A 23054-nucleotide genomic window follows, 5' to 3' on the forward strand; every position below is an offset into this window, starting at 1 on the left:
TATTCTAAAAACCCCTTTCCCTGAGGCTACTTAAACAAAACAGAACAATTACCTGAAGAGTTCTTAGATGTTTTTATGGAGGATATCACCGTCTGAGTTTCTGCCACACTGAAAAATAATAGCAAAAATATCTTGGTATCTGGGAGACCAGGACAGATGGCAGAACTAAAGACTTTCTAACTCAAAGAATCAATTTTGCCACCTGAAATTTCTTTGAAATTTACAACACAGTCAAAAGAGAAAACAAAGAGAAAACAAAAACAAAACAAAAACTCAACTCCCAAGTTTGATTTTTCCTTATTCATAACTTCATTCACATAAATTTTGATTTATAAATTCTAAAGTTCTACTTAAAAGAGTAAATGAAGTTGGGCATAGTGGTGCACACCTTTAATCCCAGCACTCAGGAGACAGAGGTAGGTGGATCTTTGAGTTCGAGGCCAGCCTGGTCTAAAGAATGAGATCCAGGACAGGCACCAATGCTACACAGAGGGACCCTGTCTCGAAAAATCAAAAAAGGAGTAAATGAAAAAGCAGTTGTGAGAGACAAAGTCACATTTTAAGTTTTAATTACTATGCCTAAGAGATCCATTAAACAAAAATGCCTCTGATCTGCAAGCCTCTTGCCCAAGGACAGATAGTTCCTGAAATGCTGGAGGCTACTGTTTATGGGAGATAACAAGCCACATGTTTTTCATTCTCCTAAACAAGTTTCTTTGACCCATCTACACTGGATGTGCTGGATCGCATATGGGCAGAAGGTTCACAGACTGGAGGTACTTCAGGATACATGCTTGCCCCTGATTGGATCTGGGATTGGAAATGGCAATGAATTACAGGTTCTCCTTCTTAAGCCCTTGCCAAATTGATTCTGGGCCATTTCCCAGGAACCTGGGTATGGAGCTGGTCAGAGCCCATCCAACCTGGCCAGTACAGCTTGCTTCAAATCTGGCTTTAAACTGTAATAGTGGTCTTATTCTCGAAAGGTGGGATTAAGACAGTGAAAGCTGGTGAGTCCACACTGGACTCACACAGAGATAACGACCCGTACCTGACAGGAATGCCATCCTTGTAGCGGGTGCCAAGCTCACTGGTGGAGCTAACTTCATCACAACCAGCACGAGAAGTCTCGAGTGGGTTCTGGTCTGCAGAGCTCCAGCTACCCTTTTTCGATGGGCTGTCTGGTTTCTCCTCTCCGGATTCAGAAGAATCAATGGCAACCACTTCTAACTGGGGACTTGGGACTTCCAGGACTTCCAGGGAGGACTCACTGTCGGGCTCATCCCCGACAGCTTCTTGTTCCCGACCAGTCTTGCTGTCTTCCCAGATGGACGTCGTGACTTTCTCCCCTTTAGCTACCTTTCCCGTCTTTCCCTTTCTTGCAGGCTTGGCAGTGAACACATCCTGTTCGGTGTCACTGTTCTCGGGAACGTGGGTGGCCCGCAGTGTCTTCTTCTTCCGAAGTTTCTTCTTCTTCTTGCTTCCTCTGGTCTCAGCTGATGCCAGTGCGGACTCTGCCCGCAGTTCAGCTGCAGAGTGAGTTTCCTTCTCCACAGGGGTCTCGGAAGTGAAAGACGGCCTTAGAAAAGAGCTGCTGCAGGCTTCAGACCCACTGCTGCCTCGGGCGCTCTCTTCACCTCTGTTTCTTCCAGGGAGACCAGGAGACTGGGAGCAGGGAGAGTTTTCTCTGCTTCTGCAATTTCCTTGCTCCACAGAAAAATTTTGATCTTGGTTAGCCTCCAGGTAACTTTCTGTTGACTCTGATGGGATTGCTGGGTAAACTGGACAGCTGTCACTGACCACTCCTGAATCAGGAAATCAAACAGAAAATCAACTTCTGCAGGCAGGGACTGTCTACTGATCTTTCTTCTGCTTTGAACGTTCACATATTTAATGGTACACAGGTTTTGCTTTCCTTTGTGTGTGTGTGCGCGCGCGCGCGTGCGTGCGTGCATACAAGGATCCCCTTCCAGTGCACACGTGCCCAGGCACTTGGGAGAAGGTCAGAGGACAACTTTTGGGAACCATTCTCACGTTCTACCTCCTTCTGCCAATGCACTGTGTACTGGAGGCTGGCTGCACAGACTTGGTGAGTCTATGTCCCATCTTACTGTAGGGGTCTGGGATTACAACATGGGTCCTCACTGTTTATAAGAGTAAGTGATTTCATCCACAGAACCTACTCCCCAGCTCCCGCAGATAAAGGTCAGACTACGGTAAACTATGATTTCTCCATTATATAGTCTACATGTAAACAAACATATACTTATGGTTTAAGACAGACTGAAATACAGCTCAGGATGTTTGTAGTTCAGTGGTAGTACTGGCCTTGCCTAACATGCAATCTCCAGCAGCCTTCCCCCCCCCAAAAGATAGGAAATATGTAACAAAATAATAGATCCATAGTTAATTTTTATTAAATAATGTCTTCAAAAGCCAGCATCATTCATGTATAAATTTAATTTTTTTTCTGTATTTTATTTGTGTATGTGGGCATGTGTGAAGGTCAGAGGACAATTTGTAGAAGTCAATTCTCTCTTTCTGTAGTATGGATCCTGGGGATTAAACTCGGGTTTCCAGGCTTGGTGATAAGTGCATTTACTCACTGAGTCATCCCACCAGCCCTAAGGCACTGTAGTTTTAAATACCTAAACACTAACCCCATAAACACAGATATTTGATACCAGTATCTACATAAGCACTGCAGTAGGGCACCAGGAGCAGAAGCTGAAGGAATGTTTCAAACGGTTTCAGCTTAAGGAATCACACAATGCCCATCTTTGCTTTTGTCAGGGTGTGCATGTGTGTGTGTGTACATACCATGGCGTAAGTGTGCAGGTCAGAGGACAAGTCCTGACTGTCAGTTCTCGCCTCTTCTACTGTATTGAGGCAGGCTCTCTTGTTTTCTGCTGCTGTGCTTCATGCTCCAGGCTAGCTGGCCTGCAAGCTTCCAAGCAATTCTCTCGTCTTGACCTCCCACACCAAGGAGTGCTGGGATTACAGATTTGTGTGACCGCATGCCTCTTTTTACGTGGGTTCTAGGCATCAGACTTGAGTTGCAGGCTCGCTTGGCTAGCTCATGTCTGCTGAGCTGTTTCATTTGGACAGTCTGTTTTTTTGACTGAGTTTTTAATATGACAGGATTTGTAGTAATGAAAACAGCTAAGAAGTTATTCTCAAATGTTAAACCAGGCAAGTGTTAAAGCCCTGGCTACTTCTCAACCCACACAAGCTCCTGTTAATACCTGTAAACACCAGAATGCTGTGGCCAACATGGTTACTTGCCTCTCAGGTTTTATCAGTCCTGGCTTACATACAGGCATTTAAGTGCTGAGTAATTCAGAGTACACACCTTACCGATAAACAGGCCAACCAATCTTAACCCAAGTACTAAAAGACAAATGAAACCTTTTGGAAATGTCAATGTGATATCAATTCATTAAGCTCTGAGAAAGGCAGGGAACAATGAAACTTAAATTACATTCTCTGAAATATTTTATTAGTTTCTTAAGATTTTACATTTATTTTTATGTGTGTGTATTAGCACAGGTGTGTATGTGGGGGTCCAGGTTCTCTTCTTTCTGAGTGGATTCTAGGGATTAAACTCAGGTCACCAGTCTTGGTGACAATCACCTTTACTCACTGTGCCATCTCCCTGACCCCATGTTTTCTGAAGTATTTGAAAACAACCTTCCTATATAAATTATCTGTCAATAAAAAAACCATAACAAAAACAAAAACTGGGGGTGGGGATTTAGCTCAGTGGTAGAGCGTTTGCCTAGCAAGCGCAAGGCCCTGGGTTTGGTCCTCAGCTCCGGGGGGGGGGGGGGGGGGGGGGAGACACCAAAAAAAAAAAAAAAAAAAAAAAACCAACTAACTAAAACAACTACTTTATTTTTGAGACCTGGAACTTTCTCTGTAGATCAGGCTGATCTCTAATTCAGAGATCCACCTGTGTCCGCCTCCCAAGTGTTGGACTAACAGCACACAGTACCATGTGTGATTTTGTTTTAATAGGCTTTATAACTGTCCTTCAGAATACCCTGAACTCAAGAGAAAAGCTTACTTACTATTAGTCTGCAGTAATTCCTTGGACACACTGGAAGCAGAGCCTTGTGGCACAGCACTCATATTCCCCTCTTGTTCAGGAGACATGGGCTCTTGTTTAATCTGAACTGATGAATCAGGGACAGTACCATGGACTTGGAAAGTAGATGCGGTTATTTGGAGAGGGGTTCCAGTGGATGGTGGAGACACACGGCAAGGAGGTGGCTCCAGAAACCCTAGGGAAAGGGGAGTAGGCAGCAGTGTGGTCTCAACGGAGGTCTGAGATCGGCTATTCCTTTGTTCTCGTGTGGTGAGGCTACAGGGAGCCTGGTCTGGCTGCTCAGAAGGTTCATACGTTTCTACAACAAGAAACACAGACACACGTACAAAGGCAAGAATGTCACTTGGAAAGTCAGTTATTTCTTAGCCAATATTTATTTGTTTTGTGTTGTCTGAAACAAGGTCTCACTCTGTAGTGCTGGCTATCTTGGAACTTACTATATAGACCAGACTGGTCTTGAACTCAGAGATCCCCCTGTCTCAGCACCCCAATGCTGGGATTAAAGGTACACGTAACCATACCTGGCTTCCAATACGTATTTTTTTTTTTTTTTGGTTTTTCGAGACAGGGTTTCTCTGTGTAGCTTTGCGCCTTTCCTGGGACTCAACTTGGTAGCCCAGGCTGGCCTCGAACTCACAGAGATCCGCCTGGCTCTGCCTCCCGAGTGCTGGGATTAAAGGCGTGCGCCACCACCGCCCGGCTCCAATATGTATTTTTAAAGATTAGGAAATAATTTTAAGGTGGGCATGGTGTTGCATGCCTGTAATCACAGCCTTGGAAGGTGGAGACTAGAGAATGAGGAGTCCAGCAGCACCCTCAGCCACCTTCTATGTTTAAGGGAACATGGGCTACATGAGATCCTGTCTCAAAAACATAAATCAATCAGACATGGTGGCTCATGCCTTCCAGCACACAGGAGGCAGGGGCAGGCAGATCTCTGAGTTCAAGGCCAATCTAGACTACAGAGCGAGATCCCTAGAGAGCCAGGGCTACATTGAAAGACTTTGTCTGAAAAAACTACAATAAAAAATTAAGCAAAAATTGAATTAATAACGTGTTAGCATCTTCCCTCTTAACTTGTCCAAACAAAATGTATAGCCTATACAAGTATCAAGGGCACAGAAAGAACAGACTTTAACATTTAAATTGCTCAAAGTACAAGGCAGCTCACACCTGAAATCCTAACATTGAATAGTCTGAAAAAGGTAGATTGCTAGTTCTATGTCACCCTAGGCTATGTAAGTCCTGGGACAGCCTGAGCTACTGCTTAAGACCCTGTCAAAAAATTAACAATAAAAATTAAACAAAGAAAATTAAAAAAATCTAATTTTAAATGGTTTATCCAAGTCATACTGTTACTAATAGAAGTCAAGATTTGAACTCAGTCCTTCTGGTCCCAAACCAAAGGTCATGTCTCCACTCTTCTTTTTCCTCTGTCCATCACTGTAGCCCCACATTATAAACTGAACCTAGGGCCTTGCCCAGACTAAGCAAGCACTCAACTGAAGGTGGAGGTTTCTGTCCCACCAGCAACTCCCAAATACCGGGCAGCTGCTTTCCAAATTACCACACAGAGACTTACATTACTTATAAATGCTCTGCCAGTAGCTCAGGCTTATTGCTAATTAGCTCTTACACTTAAATTATTACCCATACTTCTTATCTATGTTTAGCCACGTGGTTTGGTACCTTTTCTCTTCAGTACGGCATTCTCATCTTGATTCCTCTAAGTCTGGCTGGCGACTCCGTCCTTCCTCTTCCTAGCATTTTTAGTTTGGTCTCCCCACCTATACTTCCTGCCTGGCTACTGGCCAATCAGCATTTTATTAAACCAATTCAAGTGGCAATTTACAGTGTCCAAGAGGATTATTCCACAGCACTCAACAGCTACGCTATATCACCAATTCTTTCCACTCTCATTTTGAGATGCAGGTGGGCCTTGAATTCACTCTCTAACCCAGATAAACCTTGATCTCACAATCCTGTGTCAGCCTCCTAAGCAGCAGAAAACATAGCCTGGCCACTCAGCCCAGCTCTGTTAAATACTTTTGAGACATACACATCTCTGGATGAAACCACAGAGACATGCAGGAAACAGTATGACACTCCCATGGCTTCTCTGCTTTATCCCTGACAAATACCAAAAAGCAATGGTTCGTCAGACATGCTCTAACTACCTTGTAATCCTTGCAGGATCTGTATTCTGTGAGTCCTCAGTGCACTCATCTCCATGGTTATCTGAAAGTAAAAGAGTTGGCTAAGCATTCTAGAATCCAAGCCCAAGCTCATGAGCATTCCTGGGACTCTCCAGCTGTTACCTGCTGCTTGAGCACGAGCAGCCTCTGAACTTCGACATAGGCCGTCTGCAGTGCCGCCCGGGCCTGCAGGAGGTTGCTGTCCATGCACTGCAGCGACTTGCTCAGCTCTTCCTCTCTTAAGGAAATATTCAGTAGCTGGTCAACCTGAGAACGTTCTGTCAAAACAAAAGGGCAAGTTTAATAACAGTCTTCACAGAGAGAAGTACAAACCTGTCTTTTTCTCTCAACAGGTGATCGAGAGTCATGTATCTTGTAAAATATGTGGCCAGACCTGATGATAGCAAAGCTAAACATATCAAAATGAGAACCAGCGGGGATCTACAGTTCCCCACCCCTGCTTACTGGTTTTGAGACCACTGCCCTCCACCACTTCCTGTAGGGAGATCTCTGCCCTGGAACACAGACTGCTCTGGTCCGGTTTCCCTTCATTCTACTGTGCATTGAGCTCCTTACTTGGGGCTTTGGCCGAGACTGAGCCTCAGGCTTACAGTACTTGTACTCTTCTTCTGAAACCATGTTTTCTAGTCTGTTTCTCAGATTCAAACAGTTCCCTTTAGTCACTCTCTTGCTTGGTTTTTCAGACAGGGACTATATGGTCCTGGTTGACCTAGAACTTTTTTTTTTTTTTTTTTGGTTTTTCGAGACAGGGTTTCTCTGTGTAGTTTTGGAGCCTGTCCTGGATCTCACTTTGTAGATTAGGCTGGACTCGAACTCAGAGAGATCCGCCTGGCTGTGCCTCCGAGTGCTGGGATTAAAGGCATGCACCTCCACCGCCCAGCCACCCAGATGTTTCTCTTGATGTACAAAAGCTTTCTAAGTCTGATGCAATCCCAATGTGCTGAGGAACCATTTTTGTTCTGTGACTTGTGTCACAGATCTCTTTATTAAAGCTTTCCCAAAGAAAATCTAGTTTGGATACCCAATAGAAACCTAAACAGACTCAAGTCAGAGCCTGTTCTTTCTGCTATAAACTCCTTAATTCACGTTAGAAAAACAAACAAGGAGTCTCAATGATAAGAAGTGAAGCCAGGTGAGGCGACTTCCAGCTGCAATCCCAGCACTTGGGACTCAGAGGCAGAACTACCCTGAGTTCAAGGCTAGCCTGAGTCACAGGTTAAGAAACCTCAGAACCGCCGGGCGGTGGTGTCGCACGCCTTTAATCCCAGCACTCGGGAGGCAGAGCCAGGCGGATCTCTGTGAGTTCGAGGCCAGCCTGGGCTACCAAGTGAGTCCCAGGAAAGGCGCAAAGCTACACAGAGAAACCCTGTCTCGAAAAACCAAAACAAACAAACAAACAAACAAAAACCAAAAAAAAAAAGAAACCTCAGAACCAAGAAAGAAAAAGTGAGAGAGGGACATTTTAATTAAACGATAGGAAATTAATTCCAACAGGAAAATCCCAGTGAGATTTCCTGCCTATATGGTCTAGGGCATAACTTAGCTTTCAAGTCTATATGGCATCATGTATTTCTTTAGCAGCAACTAATGTAGCAAGAAATCAGACTTTTCTCTGCTTTTAAACAAGACAACAATGGAAGAAAAACCATGTATGGGCCAGGTATGGTGGCACAAGTTTGCAATCTAGCTTGGCAAGGCTAAAGCAGACCGTAGCCCAGGCTATCCTGGATCTATAGACAGATGATGCCCCAGTGCTGAGAACTGAACCAGGGGCCTCATGCCTTGTAGGCAAGTACTTTCTCAATAAAAAAAAACACAGCAAGCCTTATGGTACGATGCTCCAAGCTTGTAACTCCAGTACATGGAAGGTTGAGACAAGAGGATTTCTGCACATTTGAGGCCAGTTTGGACTACATAGCAATACCCTGTCTCAAAACAAACAGTAAGTACTATGAAGCAGATGTTCAGTGCTTGATGACTAGAAACTGCCACGCTAAACTATAAAAGGCTCAAGTGTTATCAGGGCAATTTCTTGTGGTCAGAGATAGGTAGAGCACACCCCCAGCATTGTAAAGATAAAAGCAATAGTCCAGGCAGTGGTGTCACACACCTTTAACCTCAGCACTTGGGAGGCAGAGGCAGGTGAATCTCTGTGAGTTTCAGGATAGCCAGAGCTGGTACACAGAGAAACCCTGCCTCAAAAACAAACAAACACACACACACACACACACACACACACACAATAATGTTCTGCTATAGCATTCTGTAGCCATACCTTTCTTTCCTTTAATTTTCCTTCTTTTATTTTTTCTCTCAAGACTTGGTAGTTCAGGGGAAGATCCATCCTGAAAAGAAAGAAAATTGAATATTGACTATATAAAGGACATTATGCAAGACAGGGACAAAAAGAACGAGTTTTAAGACAGTCATGTTACCTTTTGCTATTGCTATCATCTGAGAGGACAACGGAGGCCTTGTGCACAACTCAACCATTAGTTGACTTAATGTTTCTAATAAAAAGTCCAAGATCAAAGTACTTTCTGGTATTAGATGTAGTAAAAGCCCATGTGCTCAGCCTTCCATTTAGGCAAAATGACATGGACACGGAACAGGCAGAGCCAATGACATTTTAATTGATTTTTTTCGTGGCCTAGGTACCACTCTAAATTTCCATAGAAAACCTTTCCAACAAAAGCTAAACCATCCATAAGGCAAACTTCAAGATAATGGCTTTTCAAAAGGGTATATCTCAAGCTTCAAGTATATTTAAAATCACCTAACAGTATCTTCTCTGGCTTAGAGAAGCAGAATCAGGGCTTGAAGCAGATCTAAATCTGTTCAGTGCTTCAGCTTTGAAGGGGAGGGGGTACCAGATTACAGACAGTATGACCACTAGCAGCTTTCTTTTCAGAAAAGGACCTTGGGACAGGGATGTCACCACCTCCACCACCATCATCAGGGAGAGAGGAGCACAAGCAGTTAGACACTGGCAAAGTGCCTTACGGGATCAGATTGGGTGACCTCAGGCAAAAGACAATTACAAAGACTAAAACATCGTCACACACGTTTATGTATACGCACTCTAATACTATCAAATCTCTTCAGCGTTAAGCCTTTCAGCTTAACCATGAATCCAACATTCACACATGCCCTACAAATTCAGCAGTACCAAGTGCCTCTATAAAAACAGATTAAATTACATCTGAAGATGTGACCTATCCTTAGTAAGGTGAACCACTGCTGAAAGACTAGTTTTAGAGATGACTTCACATTTTCCTGGTACTGTACATTCCTATCACATTACATCTAGTTTAGTGGAGCTACTCAGGTTAAGAGAAACCAGAAGGATGAAAGTTAAGAGTCTTATACTTCTGCTCCAGGGCAAAAGAAACCACACCCGATACCCAGTAACAATCAGTTGAGTCTCTCTTATCAATCATCAAGTTGTCACACAGCACGGGGAATCAGACTTACCCCGGTGGCTCTTCGCTTCTTTCTAACACTGTGACCATCGTTTTGCTCAGCACCAGAGGTACAGCTACTGTCAGTGGCTGCATCTGCTAAGCTGGAAACTGCATGAACTGAAGACGCATTTGATGAGAGTGAGTTCCCTTCTCCACTGCTCTCCTGGGCATTGCGCTCCAACGATGCTGTAGACCTCTCCTGGCTGTGCAGGTCGCTGGCCGAATGCATGAAAGGTGTTATGTGATCAGATGGAAACTGTGCGCTATGTCGCCTTTGGGTAGGAATGTTTCCAGCCCTTTCACCTGTTCTGACAGAGGGAGTCAGAGGAGCCACTTCCTGTTCAAGATACATGGCTGCCTTTTGACTCTGGGCAGCACTCAATGTGTTACTAGGTGAAATGACATGCTGGGGTTCATTTTCTTTGCCGGTACCTTCCTCACTAAAGAAGCTATACACAGGAGCCCTGTCCATGATCACGCTGCTTTCAGAAAGGCTTCGTTTTCTCGCCAAGCCAGAGGATGAGGAAATGGAAACGCCTTCCCACTGGAATCCTTCCAGTCTGGACAGATCAGGTTCCTCATCTAAATCCAAGACTTCTTGTTCATTTTGAACCAAAGGTACCATTTCTATGCCAAACCTTTAAAAAGGAAGAAAAAAGAACCAATCAGATGTGGTTGGGTGTGGAGCACCGTTTAATGTGCCGGGTTCCATTACACAAAGGTTACAGAGGACAGTTCCTGCTGTCAAGGAGTGTACCCTCTGACAAGGGCTCCAGAAAAAGTAAACAAATACTTCAGTGTCACACTAAATCAGAACTGTACACAGCTACGAGAGTACAAGTGAGCTAGTAACAACTGGGTTCCCCCACTCCCCTCAAATAGAGCTCCTTTTCTATAATAAACATTTATTATAGCAAAGAAACCAGTTTACCAAGCATTCACAACCACTAAGCATGACTCTAAGCTTCCTACTTTACCACATCATGCACTATTCAAAAGGCCTAAGAAAGAAAAACAAGACAAAAAGATCAACAAGAATAGTAAAGACCCTGGGCCTGAAGGGTTACACTTATATTGCTGCAAAATTATGATTTTTCAAGTAGCAAACATATATTGAACCTTGACCACTCTGGACAGTGCTTTAAAATGTGACAAAAGAGCTCAGGAGAAAGCATTCTGTGACCCTCACTGCAATACCCAGAGTGCATACAGAAAGGTATCATGAGCTGAGTGACGGGTAGTAAGAGCAGTCACAGTTAAAAATTTTACAACTAGTTCTAAACATTAAGATTCAAAGGAAGATATCAAGTTCTAGTCCATTTAAACCAAAGTGACAGATTTCTGCTGGCATTTTCCTAGGTCCATAGTTAGTTTCTCAGGTGGGACCCCATCGCAACTGCATTGTGAGGAAAGACTATCACATGTGTAAGACAGGGTCAGTCACTGATACTGAATTAAAGCAGACATCTACAATTGATATTTTCGGCAAACATTTAATTCAGCAGAACAATAACTCTCTTTTAATCATGGCCAAAGGGTGGTAACCTTTAAAAGAAAGCAAGGACAGATACTGAAGGAGGCACACACCTGGGTAAACCTTTGCCCAGCTCTTGCTTTTTCTTGGTTACATGTTGAATGACCTGTTCCCAGTTGACATTTCTCCTTGATGCATTTAGAATCTGTCGTAGGGTTGGCTTAAGCCCAGACTCCTTCTCTGTCTCATTCTTTCGGTGGCCACTAACATTTCGAATACGTCGGGCACTGTTGAGATTTGGCTCTGGAAGATGTGTTCCAGTTTTGCTCTTCAGACTAATGTGCCGGGTCAGATCTCGCTGGAGTGAGGCGGGAAAACCAAGTTTACTTAGTTCGGGAAGGAGTGTGCCTGGGGGCTGATTATTAATATCTTTTTGAAGCTCTGCATCCAAGCTAGTGCCCTCAAAGCTTTCTGTTTCAAAAGGTCCATCAGACTTAACAAGGTTGTTATCCTGTGCATCTTCCAGGGAGGTCTTCAAGTCTAGCAGTAAGCCAGTGTGTGGACCGGCTGCTGCTGTCACTTGGAACTCAGGCTCCTTCTGGGGAACTGTGGAATTGTGGGGGGAGGTGGAAAGGTTCCCAGATGTACCCAGGATCTGGTTCCCTTGTTCCTTGTCCACAGTGTGAGTGCTACAGGACACAGTCTCTGTAGTTGCCAAAGCCACAGCTCCACTTTTGATACCGTGCCTTTCTGGATCAGATGCTGCACTGTCGTTTTCAGCCGAGTGTGCCTGAAACTCAACGTTCACAGAGTCTTCAGTTGACTCTTCTACCCTCCTACTTTCTTTTGCATGGCTCTCAGGCCATTTGGACTTGCTAACAAGTGGCTTTCGCAGTGCTTTGGGACACTGGAGCGCCTCCTGGGTTTTCTGTGATGTGTCATTTAACTTCTCATCAGGGTCTTTTTCCGTGCCTGACACAGTTTTATTCCCCTTTAAAACAGGAGGACCTAAACCATGTGACTTGGAGATGCAGGAAGAACCATGGCTACCTTCTAAAGGGGATTTGTTCAAGAGACGTGAGCGATCTCCAGGAGAAAAAGATTTTGTTTCATTATTTTTTGAGCGGTTCTTTAAATTATGCTTATGAGGGCCTGATTTAGGAGTTGGAAGGAGCGGGGATTTTAATAATGGAATCTTATTTGACTTACGATGTGGTTCAGACTGTTCAGTAATGGGGCAAGATCTCACCACCTCATGGAAAGCAGTGACATCAGGATCGGCTTTGTGATTGGGAGATCCAGGATGTATTTCCTTTTGTGTTTTTAGCATTGGGGGATTACTTGTTTTATCAATCGGTTCTTGCATTCCTGCAGTTATTAAGCTAAAATTAAAGAGAGGCTTCTCTATCGTTTCTGACGTGTTGCCAGTGACTTCCTTCAGGGCTGACTGTAAATCTGGAGTCTTCTGGGCAGGGTAAGGTGCCCAGCGGCGGAACTTTTCCCGTGCTATGTTGGCACTCTTTCCGTTCATTTTTGAGACTGCTGTGTCTGTTTGTTTAGTCGTCTGACTTTCTTGCTGCTCAAAATTGAACTCAAGTAAGCCTTCCGCCGCAGGAAATTTCTCCCCTGCGAGCCCCTCGAGAGGACCTCTGTATTTACCAGCTTGGTCGCTGCCCTGCCACTGCCATTTGTACCTCTCCTGGTTGTACTTGCTTGGCTTATTAGACTTCTTGCTCCACATCTTGGTCATGTCTTCCATTTGGTAGTTAGAATTTCTGTTTCTGCCTTGCTGAAATTTGTCTCCAGGGCCATTGTAATTCCAACCATTTGTACCACGTACACTGGATTTCCAGTTTCCGTTACTGCTGTTCCCGTGCCAGCTGGAAAAGCCACCTGCTCCTTCAGAATGCCAGCTGGAATTCCTTCCTGTACCACTATAATTCCAGTCCACCATTCCATTGTTCGAATGCCAACCCCCTCCAGAATTACTATGATTATGGAACCAATTTGAAGAGCCTCTTGGAGCACCTTTATGCCACCCAGAACTTCCTCTTGGCCCACCACTATTCCTCAAAGAATGTGGGAAGCTACTTTTCCTAGTATTGTTAAAGCTATCCTTTTCCCATTTCCAGTCCCACTGTGGAGGTCCACGATGATGCCTTGCTGGCTGGTTATAGCTCTCTCTGTCTTGGTAAGGGGTTCGGTCTTCGCGTCTCCACTGGGGCTGCCTGTCATCCGAGTTTATTTCTTGGCTGTTACTGGAAGGCTCAGCTTGTCTGAAAAAAAAACCAAAAGTTTGTCATTATGGATTTAATGAAATTCTTATATATTCTTCTTTTAAAGGCATAACAAACCCAAACTCTCCCTCTCCTCATTTCTTCTTAGATTACAGAATGAGACACATTTTTATTTCTGGTGGTTGCTTATACACCTGTAACCTAATAGACCATCTCCCCCTTCATCCTAAAAATATTAAAAATTGGACACATTTACACTATCCTCTTCCTCTTGCTTCTGTTGGGGTTTTTTTTTTGGGGGGGTTAATGTTCTAGAATTTTGTTCCTATTATTTTTAGCATTTTTACATTATGCGGCTCTTTTCAAAATAAGAACGGTAATATTTTGTGGTTAGGACTATTGTTAATTAATTCCATGTTCAGTCAGTGACCATCCATGATTTCTCCAGGAGCAGGTTCTTATTGAAAAATCTACTTTTTAACCTACTTTAAGTGGTAAGATCACACTTTTTGTGGATACCTTCAATATTAAGTAGCCATCATGGCTACATTTATATACAGTTCCTGTTTGGAATAGGCTTAGGATGAGCTGAAATAGTATATTAAGTCACAAACAGGAGTCAAACAGCACAGGCCGAATAAGACTTCCCGTAAGGAGCTACAAAGAGCTGAAGAGCTGGAGGCACGTTACAGAGAACCTACAGCTGTCCAAGCTGTTCACACCACACAAGGAGCCCACAAAGAAGGAGTCTGTTTATGTGTCACAGCAACATGCAAAGCCACTCTTCTCTACAAACTGCTGTTGGCATGTCTAACATCCCCAGCATGTGACAGATACTCAAAACACCAGGAAATGAAGTGAGCTAAAATTCACTTTTTTTTTTTTTTTTGCTAAGTACTTTATTTGGATTACCTCAATGAACTTTGATAATCCAGAGGCATATACCTACTACTTTTTAAATGGAATGGCTCATGTTTAGAGAGGCTGAGTCATACAAACACAAAAGGCAGAGCAAACCCTGAACCCTGAATGACGATTTTATACCAACCACTTATGCCTTGATATAATAAAAAATATCACAACAGTTGTAGTTGAGTTTTCTTTCTCTGAACTTGACTTAGGGCTGGAGAGATGGCTCAGCAGTTAAGAGAACTGGCTCTTCCAGGGGAACTGGGGTTCAATCCCCAGCACCCACATGACAGTTCATTACCATCTGTAACTCTGGTGCCAGGGGATCTGACATTCTCTTCTGACCTCCATAGCTCCCAGGCATGCAAGTGGTGCCTAGACATGCATACACCTATACACATAAAATAATAAAATCTTAGGCTGGGCATGATGATACATTGTTTGACTCCTGTTTGTGACTTAATATACTATTTCAGCTCATCCTAAGCCTATTCCAAACAGGAACTGTATATAAATGTTTTCTTACACTACTAACAGCATTGGGAGGCAGAAGTGGGTGGATCTCTACGAGTCTGGGACTAACCTGGTCTATGTAGTAAGCTCCAGGCTAGCCAAGGCTACATAGTAAGACCCCACCTCAACAAACAAAAAACTAAAACAAAAACCACTGATTTATAGTTTAAAAACTGACCTTAATTGGCTTTTTAAAAAATAAAAAAAACACTGATTGATTGTGTGTGTGAACATGGCAAGGTGCATGTGTGGAGATCAGAGAACAATTCATGGGAGTCAGTTCTCTCCTTCCATCATGTGGGTTTTGGGGATTCAATGTACATTGTTGTTAGGCTTGGCCATAAGTTCCTCTACACACAGAACCATCTTCACAGCTCTTTAGCTTGCTTTTTGAGAAAGAGTTTCTCTGTGTAGCACTGGCTGTCCTGGAACTCAGAGATCCGCCTGCCTCTGCCTTCCAAGTGCTGGGATCAAAGGTGTGGAACACCACAGTCTGGCTATCTTGATAGCCCTTAACTGGCCTTTAATGCCTGCAGTATGCTGAATGAAAATCAGTTCCTTTATCACAAGATAAAATTAAAAATTCATCTAGGCTGGCATGGTAGTACGATTTTATAGAACCATGTTACCACAGGGGCACAGAAGAACAGTAACTGTGATATCAGTGTCTAATTTTAGCCTCGGATAATGTTTAATCATTTACATAGCTAAGCTTTAGTAATAGTTTTGTTGTTAGTTGTTAGAAATTAGTGTCCTTTAATCTTAGCACTCAAGAGGCAGAGGTAGGCAGATCTCTGTGAGTTCAAGGCCAGCCTGGTCTACAGACTGAGTTCCAGGACAGCCAGGGTTACACAGAGAAACCCTGTCTCAGAAAAACAAACAAACAAACAAACAAAAAACCCCAACAACAAAAACACACACAACCCCTGCCCCAAAAGAATGTACTATTCCTAAAACAGAAGCACAGACTACAGCTGTACTGTAGTCATGAGAATGGCATCAGAAGAACTAAACAACCTAAGGGTTCACAATCATGTTGCTATGGGCATTTTAAGACTAAGAAAATCTTCTTCAAGGACTTTAAAAAAAAAAAGTTAACATATAGGATAAAAGTATATATTTCCTACCTATAATTAAATCTCTAACATAAAAAAGGTGAGAGTAGGTCTAACTAACTAATAAGAATCTTTAAAAATTTAGAGTTTGAAATTTTCTCATCATGTTAGGACTTTAGAAACTATTGCACTTCATTAATTGTGCTGGCATATATTTCGCCTCGTTAAGTAAGTGCCTTTAGGCCAAAGCTGGGTGTGGTAGCACACACCTGTAATTGCAGCACCTTAGGGGATAGAGACAAGTTCAGGATCATCCTTGGCTATGAACAAGCTGGAGACTAGCCATGGTTACATGACTGACTGCCTGGCTCATTTAAAAACAAACGAACAAACAAAACTTAAGGCCATAAAATCAGTTAAATAAGGCCATAAATACCAAACACAAATACATAAACACAGGTCTAAATTTAGGAAGTACAATTAGGGAACTTATATTGCTCAAATAATTTTGACATTGTCAAATTTAAAATATTAATATTTATAGAAATACCCAGAGTGAACTGGACACTGTGTAGTCACTAGAACTCCAAAGGTACAATTCAAATTTGGCAGAAGCACCATGCTAATTTATAAGAGTTAATCCTTTCCCCTAAGGGATATTATTTGGGTAATAAAAATATTTAATGAATAATTTAAATGAACAGTAGATGAAATGTCCATTCAACAATGCTTATCTTATACTCTACAGCTTTCTAGCAGAAAATTGGATACTAATAAAAACAGTTCCACACACAGTGACTAAGACTATAGTTTTCAGGTTTATAACTCTATTAGTCAGCTTATCTAAAGACAAAGACTGAGTTTAAGGACAGATAATATAGCAGGAAAGCATTTCATGGTCCTTAGTCTCCAGACAGCAAACTCAAACAAAATTTTATATTTAAGGTAAGATTAAGCTTTAGGCTCTTAAAGCAAGGCTTATTTTCAAATTTCAAACCATGGGGCTGGGAATGTAGCTCAGTTAGTAGAGAGCTTTATTAGCTACACAAAGCCCTGGACAGTTCATCTCCAGGACGGACAAACTGTCTACATGAGACTAGCTCAAAAAACCCAAACAAAATGACTTACCGACTTTGTTCCTTTCTTTCCTGTATTAACTGAACAAGTTCCTTGTCAAAATAATCTTCTTCTTCTTCTTCCTTTCCACCATCTTCTCTTTCCTGGGCATCAACATTATCTTTGTGCAACTGGCCAGAAATGTGCTTTGCATATGCAGAGAGACCCACTTCTGTGACCCCGCATACTCGGCACTCATGACTACTGTCCCTAGGGAAAGAGGGAGATGAGGGACATTCAATTCTCCCCACTGGCATGGCACACTCACCAGATTGCTAGTTTCCTCTGAAAGACACTGCACAATTGGACGCAGTGAAAAATTAGTGCTAATAAACATCAAGGCTCCTTTCATTACTTTTAATAAATTTGTTTCTACATTACTTTGGAATAAATTTTAGATTCTTTTCCAGCAATCAAGAGGCAATACACTTCAGATTAACGGGATTTAGGAGAAATCTTCTTGAATTGCTGTACTTAGAATCTTGCCAGAGGAAACATGGTGAAGGGAGGCAGGGCAGGGGGCTCAGAGCAAACACACGCTGCTCTGGGGCACACCCATGGTGCCAACTGCACTCAGAAAGCCTGGTGACAGCATTTCCATTTAATCTCCAGCTCTAAGCATTCTTCCAGTGACGGCTGGGGGTGGAGCAGAGAGGAGTGGTGCAGCCAATCTCAACTGGGTAACTAAATTGGAACAGCTGGCGTTCTGCCTGGAATGTGAAGATTCCGGACCCTGGCAAATGACAGAAGAAGTCCCAGCAAATGCTCTTAGTCTGGATGATACATGTGACACATTCTGCTTCAGCAGGGCTTATTTTCAAGGGAATGGAAAACATGTCAGTCGTAGGAAGTTAACAGCTGTGTTAGGCAAATGTTTTCTCTCAAGTTTCAGAAAATGCTGCAGTCCAGATACAAGCAAAACTGGCTTTTCCCTAAACCTGGTGACTGGTCTGCTTCTGTTTGCTTTTCTTTTACTTGACACAATGGCAAATCCCAGATTTGGCCAGTCTCAACAAGCAAAATCTTACATCCTCTTCAGACCTGTAGCATCTCAATAATTTAACTGCTTTTAAGCTTCCTGCAATCTTTGATTATGTCAGCTGTCCATGCAGGCACTAATGACCGTGCAAATTGTGGCTGTCCAATAATTCAAACGTAATCCAGGATCTTGTATCGTGGGTTTACAGTAGTGATGAAATTTATGTGCTTCTTACACCCATCTGTGTCTACATCTACCTACCTATATAAATCACCACAGACACATACCATGAAACACAGCCACTCACCCTTCCTCTTTTTGAAACACATACCCAATCAAAATAAGCAGAATTGATGTTAATTAACAGAGGTCCTTGAAACTGAGCACTTCATTTACTAGAAGACAGTTTCTGTTACAGATCACCTGAATGTCCATTTAAAGTAAAGCAAAACAAAACACACACCTTACCAAGCAGTTACTAAATGCCAAGCACAACGCTAAGTTACTCAGAGTTACAAACTATAAAACCTCAATCATATCAGGCAGTGGTGGCGCACGCCTTTAATCCCAGCACTCAGAAGGCAGAGCCAGGAGATCTCTGTGAGTTCGAGGCCAGCCTGGTCTACTGAGCAAGATCCAGGAAAGGTGCAAAGCTACACAGTGAAACCCTGCCTCGGAAAAACCAAACAAACAAACAAATAAATAAATAAATAAAATAAAATCTCAAACAATGCCTGGTACATTTTAAAAAGCAATACTGGGGTTGGGCAGATGAGACCACTTTCTGCTTTCCCAGAGGAACCATGAGCTCTATGGGGTCTGACACCCTTTTCTGGCCTCTGTGGATTCATACATGGCATATATTTACATAAATATACATTTGCACACATATGAAAAATACAGTGGGGAAAAGCAATACTGTTGGGCTGGAAATGTGTCACAATGGCAGGACATATACCCAGCTAGTGCAGGCACAAGGGACGAGGTTTGGCCTGCAGCAAAAGAGTGTCAGTGAGTTCAAAGCCAGCTTAGTCTTTCAAAGCTGTAGACCAGCCAGGACACTGTCTCAAAAAGGGAAGAGAAGAAAGAAGAAAGAAAGAAAGAAAGAAAGAAAGAAAGAAAGAAAGAAAGAAAGAAAGAAAGAAAGAAAGAAAGAGAGAGGAGGGGGAGGGGGGAGGGGGGGAGGGAGGGAGGGAGGGAGAGAGGGAGAGAGGGAGGGGAGAAGAGGAGGAGAAAGAAGAAGAGGAGGAAGGAGAAGAGGAAGAAACCAATAGTTTCTTCTTTTAAAAAAAATATTTATTTATCTTATGTGCATTGATGTTTTGCCTGCTTGTCTGTGTGAAGGTGTCGGATCCCCTAAAACTGGAGTTACAGATAGTTGTGGCCCACCATGTGGTTGCCGGGAATTGAACCCGTGCCCTCTGGAAGAGCAGCCAGCGCTCTTAACTGCTGAGTCATCTCTCCAGCCCCATTACTGTTTCTTACATTGGATGAATCTCTAAAAATCTAAAAATGTAGAGAATTTACACTTTTTTTTTGTTTATTTTGTTTAAAATGCTAACAGTTTAAAATTTTTTAAATGAGCTGAGTGGTGGTGGCTCATGTCTTTAATCCTAGCTCTGGGAGGCAGAGGCAGGCGGATCTCTGAGTTCGAGGCCAGCCTGGTCTACAGAGTGAGATCCAGGACAACAAGGACTAAACAGAGAAACCTTGTCTTGAAAAACCAAACCAAAAAAAAAAACCCCAAAAACTTAAATGAGAGTTCTGACGAGGTTCTCTAAAAATATCAATTGGTTACCCTGAGTTCAATGTTCTAATTCCTACAATACTTTAATGCACTATTTACAAATTGCATCTGCATATTTAAAGATTAAACACCACCAGGTGTAGTGGCACACACCTTAAAATCCTAGTACTCTGGAGGTAGAGGCAAGTGGATCTGTGAGTTTAAGACCAATCTGACCTACATAGTGAGTTCTAGGCCAGCCAGGGCTACATAGCGAGACTTTGTCAAACAAACAAACAAACAAACAAACAAACAACAACAAAAAGGAAGAATCATTCCCTACTTTCTCCAGCTTATCAAGAATAAAGTTCTCTGAGACAACTAGATTGATGCTAGTTCACTAAGATGGTATTGACTGTTTTTTTTTTTTTTTTTGGTTTTTCGAGACAGGGTTCTCTGTGTAGCTTTGCGCCTTTTCCTGGAACTCACTTGGTAGCCCAGGCTGGCCTCGAACTCACAGAGATCCGCCTGCCTCTGCCTCCCGAGTGCTGGGATTAAAGGCGTGCGCCACCCCCCCCCCACCCCCCCCACCCCCCCCGGCCGGTATTGACTTGTAATAGCAAGCAAGCATCTCATGGCAACACAGACAGTTTAAAATAAAATCAGAAATCTGTTCACAATGGGCAGCACCAGAAGCCTCTGGAGACTATAAGTCAAACACCGTCCATACACTGTGACCGAAATCCAAGCCAACTTGGTTTTTAGTTAGAAAATCATTTTGTCTTCATCTACGTTTCTACTTAATGTCTAAAATGCTAAACTGGATGTTGCCATCCCAGTGGCCTCTTTCTATTGGAGACTTTCATACTACCTCTTAATTTTTCCAAAATTGCTGATTAAGACTTTATAAAATGCAGAGAAATTTTTCTTAGGTTCAAGCCATCAAAACTCCTCTTTTGAATTCTTCATTAATAACTGGCTTAAAAACTTTGCATAAACATATAATTATGGACAAAATGTAATGCTTTTGTGTCATAGCTAACAAAGGCAATAATTTTCCTCAGGGTGTTTGAAGGGCCCAAATTAGCTTCATCCTGTCACCACACAATTTCCCCTCATGTACAAAAGGCAGTCTTAAGATACTCCATGCATAAGCCTTTCCTTATTAAGCTTGTCCTAACTAAACCACCAACAGCTGCTTGATAAATAAAGGCTTGAGTCTTTGGTAGCTTCTATCTGGAGAAACTGCTTATATTACACACCTACCCCATGTCCCTAATTAGAAACCAAAGAAAGCCGTGCAGCAGTGGTGGCGCACGCTTTTAATCCCAGCATTTGGGAGGCAAAGCCAGGCAGATCTCTATGAGTTCGAGGGCAGCTGGGTCTACAGAGCGAGATCCAGGACAGGCACCAAAACTACACAGGGAAACCCTGTCTCAAAAACCCAAACAAATAAAACCAACCAAACAAACAAACAAGAAAACTGACCAATATGGTCAAGCTTACCTTCAAAACTGAATATAAAAACTTAATAAAGTATTTTATAATTCTTTACAAGATCATAACTAAAAAGTAAAGTTCAGCTCTATGCACAGTAATTAGACATGAAAATCCAGAAGAAATGGTCATATATTGAGGCTAACAGGGAAAAGGAATAAAGAGCATCGATGAGTATTTGTCTCTAAGGCATAAACCAGTTATGACTGTCCTTAAAATAATGCTCCAAGTCAATAAATGATTTTTGAGACTTCATGTGATTTTTCAAAATCTGATTAGCTGGTTTTTCATGCTATTTATTTGTTATAGGGCTGGCAACTTGTTATGGCCGCACCTAGCATATGAGGAAACCTGTATGAATGTGCTCCCCTCTAAATAAAATGAGTTAGGGTGCTCAAGACGGTATTTACAGGAGAAAAAGAAGTTACAGAGCAACACATAATCCACATGTGGTCCAGTTACTCAAGACAGAACAGAGCATGTGCATAGATCTCAAACTGTGAATGCATATAAAGTTTGGGTAGGATAGACAGCAAGATGAAATGGGATTTTATTAAAGAGGAATGAGGTAAATAGACTTACTTTCATTTTTTTTTTTCTCTTTGAGACAGGGCTTATCTATGTATCCCTGGCTGTCATGGAGCTTGCTATGTAGATCAGGCTGTCCTCGAACTCACAGAGATCCTCCTGTATCTACCTCCTGAGTGCTGGGATTAAAGGCATGTGCCACCACACCTGGCCCACCAGACTTACTTTCTGTGATCCTATATTTGTTATCATCTGAATCTTATATAAAATTTGTTTTTAAAAAAGTTTAGGGGAAGCTAGGGAGATAGCTCAGCAGTTAAGAATGTTTACTGAACTTCCAGAGGTCCAATATCCATGTCAGGTTGCTCACAAGCACCTCCAACGTCAGGAGGATTCAACACCTCTGGCCACCACAGACACCTGTATTCAAGTGCACAGTCACATGCACATGTACACACACGCTCGAAAATAATAAAAATAAACCTTTAAAAATAATAGCATTATGAGGCTGGAGTGATGGCTCCTGGGGCACTCCCACAAGTCCCTCCTCTCTTCCAATTCTAATCCCCCAGTCTCACCCCCAGATCTGTAGCAGCCCACATGCTGGCCTCTCCTTCCTCTCTGCCTCCATTCCCAGGAGTCTACACAGATCCTGGTGGCGCATCCAGCTTTCCTCCATCCTGTGAACCTGTCAGCAACTAGCTCATCCCCATTCCTTAGTGTCAACTTCCAATACCTAGAAACACATTCTACTACTCTGGAACCTTCAGTGATGACACCTGACAGATCTAAGAAGCATTTCCTACCAGGCAACCCACAGCCACCACACTCTCCTAAGAAGCAGAGAGGGCAACAGAAACCAAGGAACAGAACATACACCCAACAAAAACAAGTCCAGATATCAGCACCTAGAGTTTAGTTATCCCAAACCCAGATGCTGAGATACCAGCATAAACACACAGTAACAGCCAGGACAATATGTCTCCCTCTACTAAAGCCCAGCAACCCTACCACATCAGGCCCCAAGTAACACAGCTGAAGCGCAAGACAAAGACTTCTAAATAGCTATTACGAATATGTTCAAGATCTTCAAAAGGAAATGAACAAATCCATAAATGAAAACACAAACAGTGGAATGAAATGAAACAGTTCAAGACATGAAAGTGGAAATAGAATCCTAAAGAAAACCCCAACTGAGGGAAAGCTAGAAATGAAAAGTCTAGGAACTTGAA

At 42.7% G+C, this 23054-nt stretch overlaps 1 protein-coding gene across 1 annotated transcript in view; it reads right to left on the reverse strand.

Annotated features, from left to right (window-relative positions):
* The window catches only part of Znf106 (zinc finger protein 106), a 54143-nt gene that overhangs the window by 14458 nt on the left and 16631 nt on the right, over positions 1 to 23054 (reverse strand). Inside the window, exons 4-12 of the mRNA XM_059261214.1 lie at positions 17105 to 17302; positions 11376 to 13538; positions 9799 to 10426; positions 8600 to 8669; positions 6427 to 6581; positions 6286 to 6346; positions 4071 to 4406; positions 1052 to 1805; positions 53 to 108 (exon numbers count right to left, since the gene is read on the reverse strand). Of these exons, the coding sequence (XP_059117197.1) occupies positions 53 to 108; positions 1052 to 1805; positions 4071 to 4406; positions 6286 to 6346; positions 6427 to 6581; positions 8600 to 8669; positions 9799 to 10426; positions 11376 to 13538; positions 17105 to 17302 (4421 nt within the window). The remainder of the gene's footprint in view (positions 1 to 52; positions 109 to 1051; positions 1806 to 4070; positions 4407 to 6285; positions 6347 to 6426; positions 6582 to 8599; positions 8670 to 9798; positions 10427 to 11375; positions 13539 to 17104; positions 17303 to 23054) is intronic.

This window comes from Peromyscus eremicus, chromosome 4 (assembly GCF_949786415.1).
Source record: "Peromyscus eremicus chromosome 4, PerEre_H2_v1, whole genome shotgun sequence".
NCBI lineage: Eukaryota > Metazoa > Chordata > Mammalia > Rodentia > Cricetidae > Peromyscus > Peromyscus eremicus.